We start from the raw sequence: 15,281 nt of genomic DNA on the forward strand, positions 1-15,281 counted from the left end.
GCACCCCTGTTGCTGTGCTGTCCTCCGTGGCTCCAAAGCTTCCCTGCTCCACCACCCACAGTCTCTGCCCGAAAAGGTGCTCCTAGTGTGTGGTAACCTTTCCTCCTTCACAGCTCCCTCCCACTGGTGCAGGTCCCGTCCCTATTCTTTTGTCTCTATTTATTCTTTTCTCTTTTGCCCTACCTATGTACCTGGGGAGTTTCTTGCCTTTTGGGAGGTCTGAGGTCTTCTGCTAGCGTTCAGTAGGTGTTCTGTAGGAGTTGTTCCATGTGTAGATGTATTTCTGATGTATCTGTGGGGAGGAAGGTGATCTCCATGTCTTACTCTTCTGCCATCTTCCTGGGCTTTCTATGTTGTTCTATTTTTGTGCCAGTACCATACTCTCTTGATTACTGTAGCTTTGTAGTATAGTCTGAAGTCAGGGAGTCTGACTCCTCAAGCTCCATTTTTCTCTCTCAAGATTGTTTGGGCGTTCCCTGGTCGCACAGTGGTTGAGAGTCCTCCTGCCGATGCAGGGGACACGGGTTCGTGCCCCGGTCCGGGAAGATCCCACATGCCGCAGAGCGTCTGGGCCCGTAGGCCATGGCCGCTGAGCCTGCGCATGTGGAGCCTGTGTTCCACAACAGGAGAGGCCACAACAGTGAGAGGCCCGTGTACTGCCAAAAAAAAAAAAAAAAAAAGAAAGAAAAAAGATTGTTTGGCTATTCGGGGTCTTTTGTGTTTCCATACAAATTAAAAAAATTTTTTTCCAGTTCTGTGAAAAATGCCATTGGTAATTTGATAGGGATTGCATTGAATCTGTAGATTGCTTTGGTAGTATAGTCATTTTCACAATGTTGATTCTTCCAATCCAAGAACATGGTATATCTCTCCATCTGTGTCGTCTTTGATTTCTTTCATCAGTATCTTAAAGTTTTCTGTATACAGGTCTTTTGCCTCCTTAGGTAGGTTTATTGCTAGGTATTTTATTCTTTTTGGTGTAATGGGATATAGGATTGTTTCCTTAATTTCTCTTTCTGATCTTTCATTGTTAGTGTATAGGAATGCAAGAGATTTCTGTGCATTAATTTTGTATCCAGCAACTTTACCAAATTCACTGATTAGCTCCAGTAGTTTTCTGGTGGCATCTTTAGGATTTTCTGTGTTTAGTATTATGTCATCTGCAAACAGTGACAGTTTTACTTCTTCTTTTCCAATTTGTATTCCTTTTCTTTTTCTTCTCTGACTGCCATGCCTTAGGATTTCCATGCCATAGGATTTCCAATACTATGTTGAATAATAGTGGCAAGAGTGGACACCCTTGTCTTGTTCCTGATCTTAGAGGAAATGCTTTTAGTTTTTCACCATTGAGAATGATGTTTGCTGTGGGTTTGTCATATATGGCCTTTATTATGTTGAGGTAGTTTCCCTCTATGCCCACTTTCTGGAGAGTTTTCTTCATAAATGGGTGTTGAATTTTGTCAGAAGCTTTTTCTGCATCTATTGAGATGATCATATGGTTTTTATTCTTCAGTTTGTTAATGTGGTGTATTACAGTGATTGATTTGCAGATATTGAAGAATCCTTGCTTCCCTGGGATAAATCCCACTTGATCATGGTGTATGATCCTTGTACTATACTGTTGGATTCAGTTTGCTAGTATTTTGTTGAGTATTCTTGTGTCTATGTTCATCAGTGATATTGGCCTGTAATTTTTTGTGTGTGTGATATCTTTGTCTGGTTTTGGTATCAGGGTGATGATGGTGGCCTCATAGAATGAGTTTTGAAGGCTTCCTTCCTATTCAGTTTTTTGGAAGAGTTTGAGAAGGATGAGTGTTAGCTCTTCTCTAAATGTTTGATAGAATTTGCCTGTGAAGCCATCTGGTCCTGGACTTTTGTTTGTTGGAAGTTTTTAAATCACAGTTTCAATTTTAGTACTTATGATTTGTCTATTATTTTCTATTTCTTACTGGTTCGGTCTTGGAATGTTGTATCTTTCTAAGAATTTGTCCATTTCTTCTAGGTTGTCTTTTTTTTTCTTGCGGTACGTGGGCCTCTCACTATCGTGGCCTCTCCCGTTGCGGAGCACAGACTCCGGATGCGCAGGCTCAGTAGCCATGGCTCCCGGGCCTAGCCGCTCCACGGCATGTGGGATCTTCCCAGACCAGGGCACGAACCCATTTCCCCTGCGTCGGCAGGCGGATTCTCAACCACTGTGCCACCAGGGAAGCCCAAGGTTGTACATTTTATTGGCATATAGTTTGTAGTAGTCTCTTATGATCCTTTGTATTTCTGTGGTGTCAGTTGTAACTTCTTTTTCATTTCTAATTTTATTGATTTGTGTCCTCTCCCTTTTTTTCTTGATGAGTCTGGCTAAAGGTTTATCAGTTTTGTTCATCGTCTCAAAGAACCAGCTTTTAGTTTCATTGATCTTTTCCATTGTTTTCTTCATCTCTAATTCATTTATTTCTGCTCTGATCTCTATGATTTCTTTCCTTCTACTAAGTTTGGGTTTTGTTTGTTCTTTCTATAATTGCTTTAGGTGTAAGGTTAGATTGTTTGAGATTTTTCTTGTTTCCTGAGGTAAGATTGTATTGTTATAGACTTCCCTGTTAGAAGTACTTTTGCTGAATCCAACAGGTTTTGGACTATCGTGTTTTTGTTAGTTACTTGGCCTGAGGGTGTCTCAGCACTGGTGTGTACAGAGTATTGGGCAAGGGTGGGGTGGGTCCTGGGGCTAAAAAGCTGGAGGGAGGATTCCACAGTGGTGCCTGCCAGCACCAGTGTCCACATGGTAGAAGGAGTTCCCAAAAATGGCTGCCTATAGTGTCTATGTCCCCAGGGTGAGCTGCACTTGCCTCCTGCCTTTCTGCAAGGCTCTCCAAGATTAGTAGGTAGGTCTGACCCAGGCTCCTCTCAAATTAGTGCCTCTGCCTTGGGTCGAGGAGGGCGTCAGATTTTGTGTGAGCCCCTAGAGGGTGAAGTCTTTATTTCCCTCAGCCCTCTGGGACTCCCGAAAGTAAACCCTGCTGGCCTTCAAAGCCAGATGCTCTGGGGGCTTGTCTTCCTGGTGCAGGACTCCTGGGCTAGGGAGCTCACTCATTTGGGAGAAACTCTGCAATTGTTATTATTCTCCTGGTTGTGGGTCATCCACCTGGGGTTATGAGATTTGACTATATCACAGTTCTGCTCACCCTACTCATCTCATTGTGGTTCCTTCTTGATATATTTAGTTGTAAAAGATCTTCTTTGGTAGGTTCTGGTCTTTTTCATCAATGGGTGTTCTGCACATAGTTGTAATTTTGGTGTGCCTCTGAGAGGAGGAGAGCTCAGGGCCTTTCTACTCCGCCATCCTGCGCAGTCCTCTCAAGAATGCTGGTTTTGATTTCAAATCCAGCCCTAGTATTTCCTAACTGAATGACTCTCTGAGTCTCAGTTTACTTAACTGCTCAAGGCTGTTGTGAAGAGCAAATGAAATATGGTGAAGTAAACCTCTGTAAATTATAAAGGGCCATACAGAAGTAGGAATGCTTTTCTTTATTACATGATGGTTTACTGATATATATTTTCTGAATATAAGCTCCACAAGGGCAGGAATGTCATGTCTTTGTTTACTTTGTACCCCAGAAGCTTGTATGGTGGTACATAGTAGACACTCAGAGTTGTTGTGCAACTGTGACTTTATGGATTACTACTACTACATCCAGAAAAAAAAACTATACTTTAAGAAATATATCAGATTAACTAGGTGATGTTTCAGTTATTTTGGATTTATCTCAAAGGGTGCTTCATGTTCAGAAGACACATATAGAGTTTTTTTTTAAAAAAACTTACATAAATATCTTTCCTTAATGTGCTACTTCTAGAATGTATTAATTGTTAAGGATAATAATTTTTTACTTAAGAAATTTCCATTATCTTCCCAAGTCCTGACATACATGTTGTCAGGCCTGTTTCAAGCATTATAGCTACTATTTATTGTTAGTGAAACATACAAAAGTGAAAGCATTTCTTTTACATTTTAGAATTTATACAGCATATTTCTTTATTCTTTAAACTCTCACAACTACTTTGTTAGGTGGGTTATTTCTTTCATACAAAAAATAAAACCAAAGTCAGGGAGTCATCAATGTCGTTTTTATTCAGTTCCATTTCTAATAGTTTGGCTGGCCATTATTTCACGTTCCCTGTGACAAGAATCAGACGATCTTTCTAAATTGCAATTTCAAAGAATTTTGGTTTATGAACATTAACAGATTACATGCATACTCACAACTTCATAAATATTTTATGTGTCATATATTTAAAAGATGAGACTTTAAAGTTTCTAGGATTAGAATAAAGTGTTTCCTTTCAGAAAATATAAAAGCATATATCCAGCACCAGAGCAGTGATGATATACATTTATACATGAAGATGATGATGTGAGGTATCTTTCCATAAGAGTGGTGAAAGATGTGAACTGTCCCAGCCACATTCTGTCCTCTGGTTCCATTTGAAATGCCTGTAGCTATGCATAGGCTGGTTGAGGTCAGAGACCTAAAGACCTAGCTTACAACTCTGGCCTTAATGAAGGCCCCATCCTCTTAACCACATGGTCAGATTTCTCTTCTAAAACAGCAATTTGTTAAAATGTTTACCAAAAACCTAAAACTACTGCTTACTTTCAAAGTGACTAAGATGTTTCAAGATAGTAGTTAAGTCCTTAAAGTTCTACTCCTTATATTATTATAATATCATCTTTGGTTAAAATCATTTTATTTTTTATTTTTTTTATTTTTATTTTTTGTGCGGTACGTGGGCCTCTTGCTGTTGTGGCCTCTCCCGTTGCGAAGCACAGGCTCCGGACGTGCAGGCTCAGCGGCCATGGCTCATGGGCCCAGCCGCTCCGCGGCATGTGGGATCTTCCCAGACCGGGGCACGAACCCGTGTCCCCTGCATTGGCAGGCGGGCTCTCAACCACTGCGCCACCAGGGAAGCCCTTAAAATCATTTTAGAGAAGTTAACTTGTGGCAATTAACTTCAAAAAAAAAAAGGTGATTAACAGCCTCTTGGTTACCATGGAGCCATTGCATTACAAATAAAGCACAAAGATTTTAGGCACTTGCACGGATCTCAACATCTGTTCCAAATGTACACTCTTCAAGTGAAGAGTCACAGTGTTTGGACACATCTGAGACACACAACATTAATCCCACACATTGATTTGTTAGTATACCCTAGCATGCTATTTGTCTTGGCAACTTGTGATTTCAAAAACTAACAGAAGATGACTTATAAGGAAACTTTTCCTTTTGTATATAGTTTGGAACGTCTGGTCTCAAAAAAGCAGAGACTTCTGGTTTCTGGAGAACAAACTGAAATATCCCAAGGGAATATCTTAATTCTTACTGGAGCTCAGACAGGTAACCAGGAGAAAGGATCTTATTATGCCAGTGACCTACATCTTAGAATAATTAAAGTTTAGAACCTTTACAGCTTCAAATTTAGATTTTGACATTTTGGACTCTTTATGGAGTCCAAATGAATAGGAATGAATAGGAAAATCCTATGAATAGGAAAATCCTAGGACGCTTAAACACAAGACTGCTGAAAACAAAAAGAGGGAGCTAGGGAAGAGAGGATACAGGTAGATCTTATTTCCTCCCTTTTGTACTATTCTGTTTTCTTGTCAAGGCAGGAGCAATGACAAAGTGTGACTGAGAAGAAACTGGGCCAAACTGAAAAAGGCAGTCTGGGTCTGGAAGGCTGGGCTGATTCTTTATCCCTCTCCTTGAACATCAGCAAGTCTGCCCACTGATTTGTGGGGAAACGTGAGAGTAGTTCTTCAGTGCCCATTTCCTCTTCCCTATTCTTTACTGCCATCCACATCTGCTAGCTGGCCCAGGAATGTAATGTCCTTCAACCCATGAAGACCTGCTCCTTTACACGTAACTCCCAACTTCCCAATTCCAGAGTCTTATTAATATGAGGCAGGGGTGTTTCTTTTATCTGATTCCAGCAATCTATATTAAGCATGAATGAGGCTTAATACTTGGTAGGAGTTTTCATCTGAAATTGGGTGCTGATGAGCCTGATGCAGTAGAAAGAGCATTGGACCTGGGGTTTCTAGGACCTTGGTTCCAGGTGTAGTAGCTCTGCCACTTATTAGATGTGTTTTCTTCATTTAAAACTAGAAAATAATGCCTCTTCACAGTATTGTTGCAAGGGTTAAATAAGGTAATACAAGTGAAACTCTAGTCACTTATATAGTCTGACAACTAGTAATAAGTGTTAGAAGAATGTCAGCATCTTATTGGTAGGTAGTATGAGAAAGCCAAGGTGGGCGGGAAGGAGACAGAAGCTGGCTTCTCACGTAAATTTTCTACGCTTCTGCTTCCTCCAAACTCATTTCCCTCCAGCTCAGCCTCTAAAGAAGTAATAGAGATGAAATACTTGGTGATGTAGTTAAGTACTACCTGAGAGCTCGCCTTCCCTTCCTCCTTTTCTGTAAGCATCTCGGCACCCTACGGAGTTCAGCAAAAGAAAGAGCTGTGACCTGTAAACAGTGTGAATCACACAGTGAACCACAAATATCGGGAACCTGGAATCATAAATCCATATATTTGGAAAATAAAATTAGTAGAGCTATTTTTAACTTAAGTGGTAGGTATGCTTGGTGACAACATGAAGGTATTGTACATGCCACACAGGAATACTAAAAGTTCCATGACACTGCTGTGGCATGGTAAGCACGAAGGTATATTATTCCAGTGGCACACATTTTCTCCCCAGTAATCCCATATACGTATACATCAGTATGTTTGTATGATTGGCTAAAGACAGCCCTGATTAATGGCTGCACGAAGGAACAATAATTAGCAATCAGAGCAAATTAAATTCCTGGCTGATTCTAAGCCCCTGAGTAAAATGCAACCCTTGAGGATGCTGTCACATTCCTTCATTTACTTGGCATTAGGCCACCAGTCACCCTGATTAAGACAGGGGTTTGTACTTACTTATTAAAAAAAAAGATCGATGTTTTGGAGGAGATATTTGCCATTTTTTGCTTGCCTAGCATCCTATCACCTTTCTTCTGGGGGAACCCAGTTCAGGTGGATGGACACGTGACCCCGGCCTGGTCAAGTAGAACCCTCCCCACCCCACCCAAGGACTCACATGACTCAAGCTGAATCAGAGTCCACCCCATGTTGCTTCCGCCATACCTATGAGCAAAGACACCTTCCCCTCCTTATTTTGAATTGGGTAACTTTCACTTGCATTCAAGAGACTCAAGCATAAAAAATTATAGCCACCACTTACAAGTCTGATTTAGCAATGTTTAACACCATGCTTATTATTTAAACGCGTATAGCAGTTCCAAGAGAGTGTTTTAGCAATAAGAGTAAGAAAACATGTCTAACTTACTGAGTCAATGAATATCCTCTGGAGACTTCATGGGAAACAGATCAGATTCCACTGTCACTGCTACAGTTTGGTTTTGCTAGCAAAACCTTCCCCATGCCTTAAAACAAAAGTCACATGCACAAAATTCACAGGATTATTTTACTAGAATTTAGTGGGGAGGAGATGATATAATTAGATTTTCACAAAAAATCTTTAGATTGAACTCTAGCCAAATAAAAGAAAATCCAAGTTCTTGTTTCAGTCTCAAATGGCCTGGGTACTGAAGCAGTGGCCCCTGTCCTGGCATGCACGGTTCAAGCTGTCGGTTGTGTGGCCACCCTTTCATGACCTTCAGCTCTCTGCATCGTCTCAGTAAGCCCAGACACGAATTCTGAAAAATTCCTTCTGTCTTTATGGTTTTCCTCATCCAGCTGAGAATGCTGCTGGCTACTGCAAAACTGTTCACCAACCATACGCTCTGGTCCATACAGCTTTCTTCGTAAACTCTGGGAGAACTCTCAAGGACAGCAGGGTGGCTAAGGGGACAAAAAATAAAGTGCACTGTTGCATTTGGTGGAGTTGCATTTGAAAAAGTTATTTAGATCAAAAAGGTGTCAATAGAAATTGGCTTGTTCTCACTCAGCTAATCTTTAAGAATTCCTATCAAGCCTTAGACAGAATTTTAATGGAAGAAAACGATTAATAAAGGTTGAGGAAAGGTTTTTTTTTTTAAGTTACTTTAAAACCAGTTAGTGGGAAATTCTGCATAATTAAAACAAAAACTGACTTCTGGGATGCTGGCAATGCTCTTTTTCTTCATCTGGGTGCTGATTACATAGGTATGTTCCCTTTGTAAAAATCTACTTGTGCACTTTTCTACATGAATATCACTTTTCCACTAAAAAAGTTTTTTTTTTTTTTTTTTTTTTTTTTTGCAGTACGTGGGCCTCTCACTGTTGTAGCCTCTCCTATTGCGGAGCACAGGCTCTGGACGCGCAGGCTCAGCAGCCATGGCTCACGGGCCTAGCTGCTCCGCGGCATGTGGGATCTTCCCGGTCCAGGGCATGAACCCGTGTCCCCTGCATCGGCAGGCGGACTCTCAACCACTGTGCCTCCAGGGAAGCCCCCACTAAAAAAGTTTAATTGAAAGGTAAACAGGGCTTCCCTGGTGGCACAGTGATTAAGAATCCCCCTGCTGGGGCTTCCCTGGTGGCGCAGTGGTTGGGGGTCCGCCTGCCAATGCAGGGGACACGGGTACGTGCCCCGGTCCGGGAGGATCCCACATGCCGCGGAGCGGCTGGGCCCGTGAGCCATGGCCGCTGGGCCTGCGTGTCCGGAGCCTGTGCTCCGCGACGGGAGAGGCCACAACAGTGAGAGGCCCGCATACCGCAAAAACAAAAAAAACAAAAAAAACAAACAAAAAAAAGAATCCCCCTGCCAACGCAGGGGACACAGGTTCAAGCTCTGGTCCGGGAAGATCCCACATGCCGTGGAGCAACTAAGCCCGTGCGCCACAACTCCTGAGCCCGCGCACCTAGAGCCCCCATGCTTCCGTAACAAGAAAAGCCACCGCAGTGAGAAGCCAGCACAGCTCAACGAAGAGTAGCCCCCGCTCGCCGCAAGTAGGGAAAACCCACGCAGCAACGAAGACCCAATGCAGCCAAAAATAAATAAATTTATTAAAAAAAAAAGGTAAACAAAGACAAGAAACCTGATCCTGTAATGAAGTTAGGTTCATGGGCTCACTGGAGTAAGTATGACTGTACTAAACTATATTTGAACACACACCTTAGCTGTCATGGGTCCCTCAGAGATCGATTTAAAGTAGGGAAGTTACGTGTAACCCCTCTAGGTAACTTATTACATATCTTATTTTGGAATACTAATGTAAATATATTGAGATTAAAAAAATATATAATAGTGTGAGGGAATGAGGGTAAGCCAGAGCTACATAATAATTGTGTGTGACTAGTAAGCCCTTGAATACACGATCAAGTGAACATGTACTTCTTTGACCCAAATAACTATTTTCCTCATCGGTATCAATTGTTATCTTCATGACCTAAGACAGTATATGTTGGGAACAACCAATGGAATTATAGACCCATGGCCATTAAAAATTAGTCCAAACTCCTCAAGGAAAATAAATTGAGGAAATCCTAGCAGCAAGTCTCTAGGGAATGGTCAAGTGAAAATATGTCAGACCACTGCCCTGATCCTCAGTGAAGTTCTGTGGTTGATCAGAATCATCGTCCTACACAGGCCCTCCCACCTACTTCGGAGGTAGGGAGAAGGACAAGAACCAACACATTAGATAATTCTCGCTTGTTAGGCAATCAATAGATTATACCATACTTAAAGCAAAATACGGTCAATTATCAGAAGAGTAGGCCAGCAGGCAACTTTCCCAAGGTAAGACTTTTCAGTGCAGTAGCTTACAGCATGTCAGGGGCATCAACAGCTGCCACTGGTAGGATCCAGACCCCCAAGTCTCAAGATGTGGATGACAGTACAAGCTGTCTTGGACCACAGAGCCAATGCCCAGAAGACTTTTCAGATTTGAGTAAAAACATCTACATAATTTTCACAGAAAGATCATCTATATTTGTAGATCCCACAGTCATAGTTTAACAGTCAATAGAGATGTATAAAAAACATGAAAATCGCCTAAATGCCTGGAAGCATGGGAAATGTCCAATTCCCTTGGCAAAATACTATGCAGCCATTAAAAATACTTTTGAAGCCAGTGTAAGAACGGGTTAAAATGCTTTTAAAATAATTTTAAAGTACAAAAGGCAGTATTCAAAGTGTGTATGTACATTTTTCAATTGGCTATGATTATAAAAACGTTAATACTCATATACAGAGGGAGCAAAAACTTAGGAAAAACAATCAAAATTGTCATTGGGCAGTGGGATTCTGGATTCTTCTTTGCTTATTTTTACTTTTCTGAATTTTCTAAATTTTAAGTCATATTTTATGATTATAATAAAACATTTAAAAACCATTTAAATAAAAAATCTAAAGGCAATGCAACTTTTTTTAACCACTTTCAAATTCAAGAATGCCACACTGGTGACAGCTTCATATTACTTCTCTAAACTGAACCAAGACAAGCCCTTTCAGGAGCCAACATATGCTAGGATGCTGTTCTGCAGCACAGACAACACTGGATGGGCATAAAGTACAGAAGTGATACCTTTTAAAAGATCCCTGGACTTTGCTGAGAGGCCTTCTTTAGGGCTTTCCATGATGCTGAATAGCCAGTCAATGAACTAGAGTGAAAATGAAGAATGGTATCAGTGAAAACAATCTCACTATCAGTAAGACATCATTCAAACCCTTGGGCCTGCACATATGAGTATCAGGGCAGTAGTCCCTGGACAATACCTGCCTGGGCTGGGAGAGTGGAGCAGAGACGGGACCAGGCACAAGAGATGGGAAAGTTGGAAATGGCTCTCATTTAGTTAAATGACCTAGCGAAGTCAAACCTCCTTCCTTTGCTGATTACCCTGGGACTTGCTGTAGCTTTTAAGAGTGGGGTAGGCATGGGCCCAGAGGGCCTCCTGTGTGCCATGAACATTCCGTCTCATCACTCTGAGAGGCCCCAGAGAGGCTAAGAACCTTGCCCAAGTCCACTCTCAGTGAATGGCAGAGTCAAGATCTGAACCCATGTGCACCTGGCTTCAAAGCCTCACACTCCTTCTTCACATCATGCTGCCTGCCACCTGGTTCCGTGTGTATCAGGCCTAGACTCCTAGCTGGGGTGGTAAATGGGGAAACACATCAGATGTAAGCCCCTGTTCCTAAAATATGTTTCTGTGGCTAAGAGCAATTTGTGCCCAAATGGATATGAAGCAAAGTTGATGCAAGAGAAAAGGCATAAAACAATTTACTAGGTAGACCCAAGCGTATTAGCTGCAAATAAATCCTGCAGATGAGGTAGAAACTCATAGTACTCACGAGTTTGACTGATCTCCCAGGTGCAGCCAAAATTGTTTTTGAATTAGATACCGGATAATTTCGTTGACTAAATGTTGCCAATCTCGACTCATTGAAAAACACATACACTAGTTGTAGGTACTAGGATTTTTAACTTTGGACTAGAAAAAGAAAATATTCCTAATTCCCTGCTTTAATTAAAATTTTCTTTATTTTCTTTTCCTCAATTTTGCTTTATCATATCCTACTGGTAAGTAAATAAATCAGGTATTACAAATACATAATAGATGCAGGATGTCTATACTGTAGTCCAAAATGAACAGGGTGTCCCAGGCCAGAAATAAGGGGATAGAATACCACATTTAAATTTATTTTCATTTAAAATGAAAAAGAAAACACAAAATTTGGGATAATACTACTAATGCTTATCAGGTTTAAGAAAACAAAGGCATTTTAATTGAGATGCTTAGTGAAGTTCATGGCTAAACTGTGGGTCCACAGCTCAGAAATATTTTTAAAGATTAATCTTCAGATTTTAAGATTAAGCCTCACAAAGTTGGCTTTAAGCTTTCAACCTCGTAAAAATCCAGTTTTGATTAAATGGGATTCAAAAATATCTTTCAGTCAACAATTCAAGACAGGTCAGAGCTACGTAATGAGAAATAAAGGATGTACCATATTTTCATATGCTCTTCACGACAGCTAGTAGCCTGGGGAAACTCAGTATTAAAAACCAAAAGGTACTTCCTATAGTTTGGGTTTTCCTGAGGGCAAAGGTGATGAAATTAGGCCTTTACAAATCTCCCCACGGTATCTCGCACAGGCCAGAAGCACCTGGAACACACCTATCTCATGGAATGAGCTGTGGGGAACCTTAAATATGGTAAAAGATGGATACTCCAGATTCGCATCTCCCTGGAGGATTTCCTGGACCCATCCCCAGACACTGTTGATCACCCCCCTCCCTTGCCCATCACCACTGCATCCTTATCATACCATCTTGCAACCTTGAACTTGCTTTCCTGTCTGTCCTCACTCTGAAATTCTGAGCTCTCAGAGATTTATTCATCCTTTTATCCCCAGGATCAAGAACACATGTGTCTTCAATAAATGAAGGCAAGTATAAGCTTTTCTTTCCACTTCACCCCTAACTGTAAGCAAGTTGTTGCTGTTGTCACTGTTGTTTTTAGTCAGCGGTTACCCTGAGCCTGGGCTAGCCTCAATCTCTGAGGCTCTGCATCTGGCTGAGATTCGAGGCTGACTAGGAAAGCCTGTAGTGTGACTCAGGTTTCACTTAACTCCCACCTCAATTCTACAGCAGAAACTGCTGAAGAGAAAATGGCCGCCTGCCCTGACAAGCAGGTAGCTGCCAACCTCACCTTCTGGGTCTGTTCCTTCCATGGCTCTTTCTGCAGCAGAAGAGGCATGCTACTGGGAAGGAGAGTGACAGCCTCCTGCACAGTGACCCTGTGCAAGGGACTCCTGCCAAGGAACCTTGATGCTGGCCCAGCTGGACCGTTTTCCTGATGCCATGGCAACCAACTGGCACTGAGGCCAAGGAGCAGAGGGGCAGCGTGGTCTGCCCATGCAACCACTGCTGTTGCAAATATCAGCAACAAGAAATCCAAAGCCTACAGTAGAAATAGGAACAAGGTCAGGTCACATGCTTTAACAATGCAAAGTAACACATGTTCACATACACAGCCCCCATCATGAGGCGATGTTATCTTCCCCGTCACTCAAACCTTACGCCTGCCCCACCCCTACCCCAGAAGAGGGACTGGACCGAATAGCAAACTATTTCCATGCTTAATGAAGAGACATTTTGGGGTTTCAGAAGGTTTGAAGGATCCTCTTTTGTGAGGACAGAAGGCCCAATAGTTTCATTATTAGCGTTCTAACATTTCAAGAGAAACATAATTTATTTAACACCTAATCATACTGAGATCCAAACATTCCTCTGTTTTGGTGTTTTCAAAGAGATTTAAAAATTAATTAAGAGAGATACAGACAGGGATATTTAGGTTTATTATTATGTGGCCAAAACTGATTTTCAAAAATATGTATAGTGTATTCTGTTTTTAAACAGAAACAACAAATGACTCTCCACATGCATTAAAAAAAATGTTTAGAATCCATGCATTTAGATTTTATAGACTAATCTAGACACTTGTAGAAATGGTGGTAACAAGGGCTACCTCTCAGTTACTGTACTACTGTGATTTAAATTATTCTTCTGTTTATCTGTATTTTCTAAGTTTCAAAAGATTTTGTAAGAAAGCAGAGAAGGTTAATACAAACTGGAAATCAGAAGAAAAAGAGGAAAGATTATGCTAACTCAAAAAAAAAAAAGTTTAAAAGTACCCCTCAAACTCTTAAAATGCCTAATCTCACTAATGAAAATTTCAGAAAGACACACAGCTCTGCAGAAGAGCTGGGCAGAATATCAAACAACATCCCAGGTTATGCATATTTTGCTCACACAGCAAACAGGAGACCCATGAAACATGGCTATGGAAAAATACTAAAAAAAAAAAAGCACACTGGGCAGCTGAGTCAAGAAAATGAGGAGAGTAGGAAAGTGCTGTCCTTCATTTTTTAATCTTTTTTTGTTTTACTCACCCAGTACTAGTGGTGGTTAACCTTTTTTGGGTCATAGGTCATTTTGCAGGTGGGGTGAAAATTTCCCTCCAATATGTGCATGTTAAGTATTGGCACAAACACAGATTACTTGCATACACTTCAGGAACCCCTTCAAACCAGGTGTTTGAAGCCATGCTCTGGGCCAGTGTGGAGGCCAGAGCCCTGTACCCCAGTCTTTGAGGGGTCCAGCCCAAGTACACAGGATCCCAGTTTCCCCCTCCAGCTAGAATCCTTTGTGTACTGCCTGTCAAGGAACGCGTTCTGTTGAAAATATTTTTCAAAGGGCAGCCATGGGCATCTCCTAAAGCCTGGTAAGAACATCCATTTCCTTGTGACATCAGATAATTGCCATCCTTGTTTCCCAAAAATAAAAGGAAGGAAGGAAAGAAAGCTGCAAGCAGCAATGTGTTCCTCTTTTGGGAGAGTAAATATCCTCTATATTTTAAGGAAGCCACAAATGACTCCTCTACATTTTACCTCGTTAAGAGCCACGTTCTGAACAGACGCTGACTGGTAAGCAACATTTCTGATATAACCCATCAGTTCCAAGAGCCACTCCATTCTCTTCAACACGCCTGAAACAAAAGGATATTTCTTACCAGACCATGGTTTTCCTTTGCAATGTAAAACAGATCAGCGATTACCATCATAATTAAAGCAGAACACCCGCCAAGGACTCTGTGCGACAGTTTCAAGTCCTTTAATGGTACCTGAGACTTGTGCTCACCCGTGAGAGAGTTTTTAATACTATTCACATCAGATGACCATATTTTGGTCTTTATTTTTAAAAGCTAATATATTCTTCAAATCTGTGATAAAATGGTGAAATGCATTTATTGGAGTTGCTCAACATGAAACACACTAGGAGAAACTGGGCATGCCAACTAGTTAGTAGTGTTAAATCTTTGATAACTAGTTGTTTTTATAGTCCTCCCTTGCTTAAATATTCCCAATTTATGCAAAAATCATAAAGAATACCTATCCTAAAGACATTAAAAAAAACAACAAAACCCAGCTATTACAGGCTAACTGGAGAACAAACATCAACATGAATATTAATTTTTCCTTTAAAAAAATGAGGATTTTCAGCACAGCAGAGACTACATGGAAACGTCTTAAAATTTAGTGCATGAGAGGAAAATGGGAACTAAATTTGAAGGCCAGCTAGTTAGGACCAAAGGCAATATCAAATTTGTTTCCTTCATGTATCTTCATGCTTAATAGGGAATACCTGCTAGTTTTCTGCCTGATAAATACACTTTTGAGTTAGAGTAAAAAATCTCATTCCTCATCACAGGTTCACTTTTCACTGGGCTGGCGCTTCTGTGGAC

General features: G+C 41.1%; 1 protein-coding gene across 5 annotated transcripts in view; it reads right to left on the reverse strand.

Annotated features, from left to right (window-relative positions):
- Positions 1-4,041: 4,041 nt before the first annotated feature.
- The window catches only part of FOCAD (focadhesin), a 311,561-nt gene continuing 300,321 nt past the window's right edge, over positions 4,042-15,281 (reverse strand). For 4 of the 5 annotated variants that reach the window (XM_081238309.1, XM_081238312.1, XM_081238311.1 and 1 more), the window contains exons 41-44: positions 14,428-14,525; positions 12,687-12,938; positions 10,565-10,640; positions 7,169-7,901 (exon numbers count right to left, since the gene is read on the reverse strand). In XM_081238309.1, coding sequence (XP_081094435.1) covers positions 7,828-7,901; positions 10,565-10,640; positions 12,687-12,938; positions 14,428-14,525 — 500 coding nt within the window. In that variant the 3' untranslated portion in view covers positions 7,169-7,827. Of the gene's footprint in view, positions 6,518-7,168; positions 7,902-10,564; positions 10,641-12,686; positions 12,939-14,427; positions 14,526-15,281 lie in introns of those variants that run through there. The other variant, XR_014016190.1, reaches the window with a different exon arrangement.

Source organism: Mesoplodon bidens (genome assembly GCF_964165515.1).
Source record: "Mesoplodon bidens genome assembly, chromosome: 6".
In the NCBI taxonomy this organism is placed as follows: domain Eukaryota; kingdom Metazoa; phylum Chordata; class Mammalia; order Artiodactyla; family Ziphiidae; genus Mesoplodon; species Mesoplodon bidens.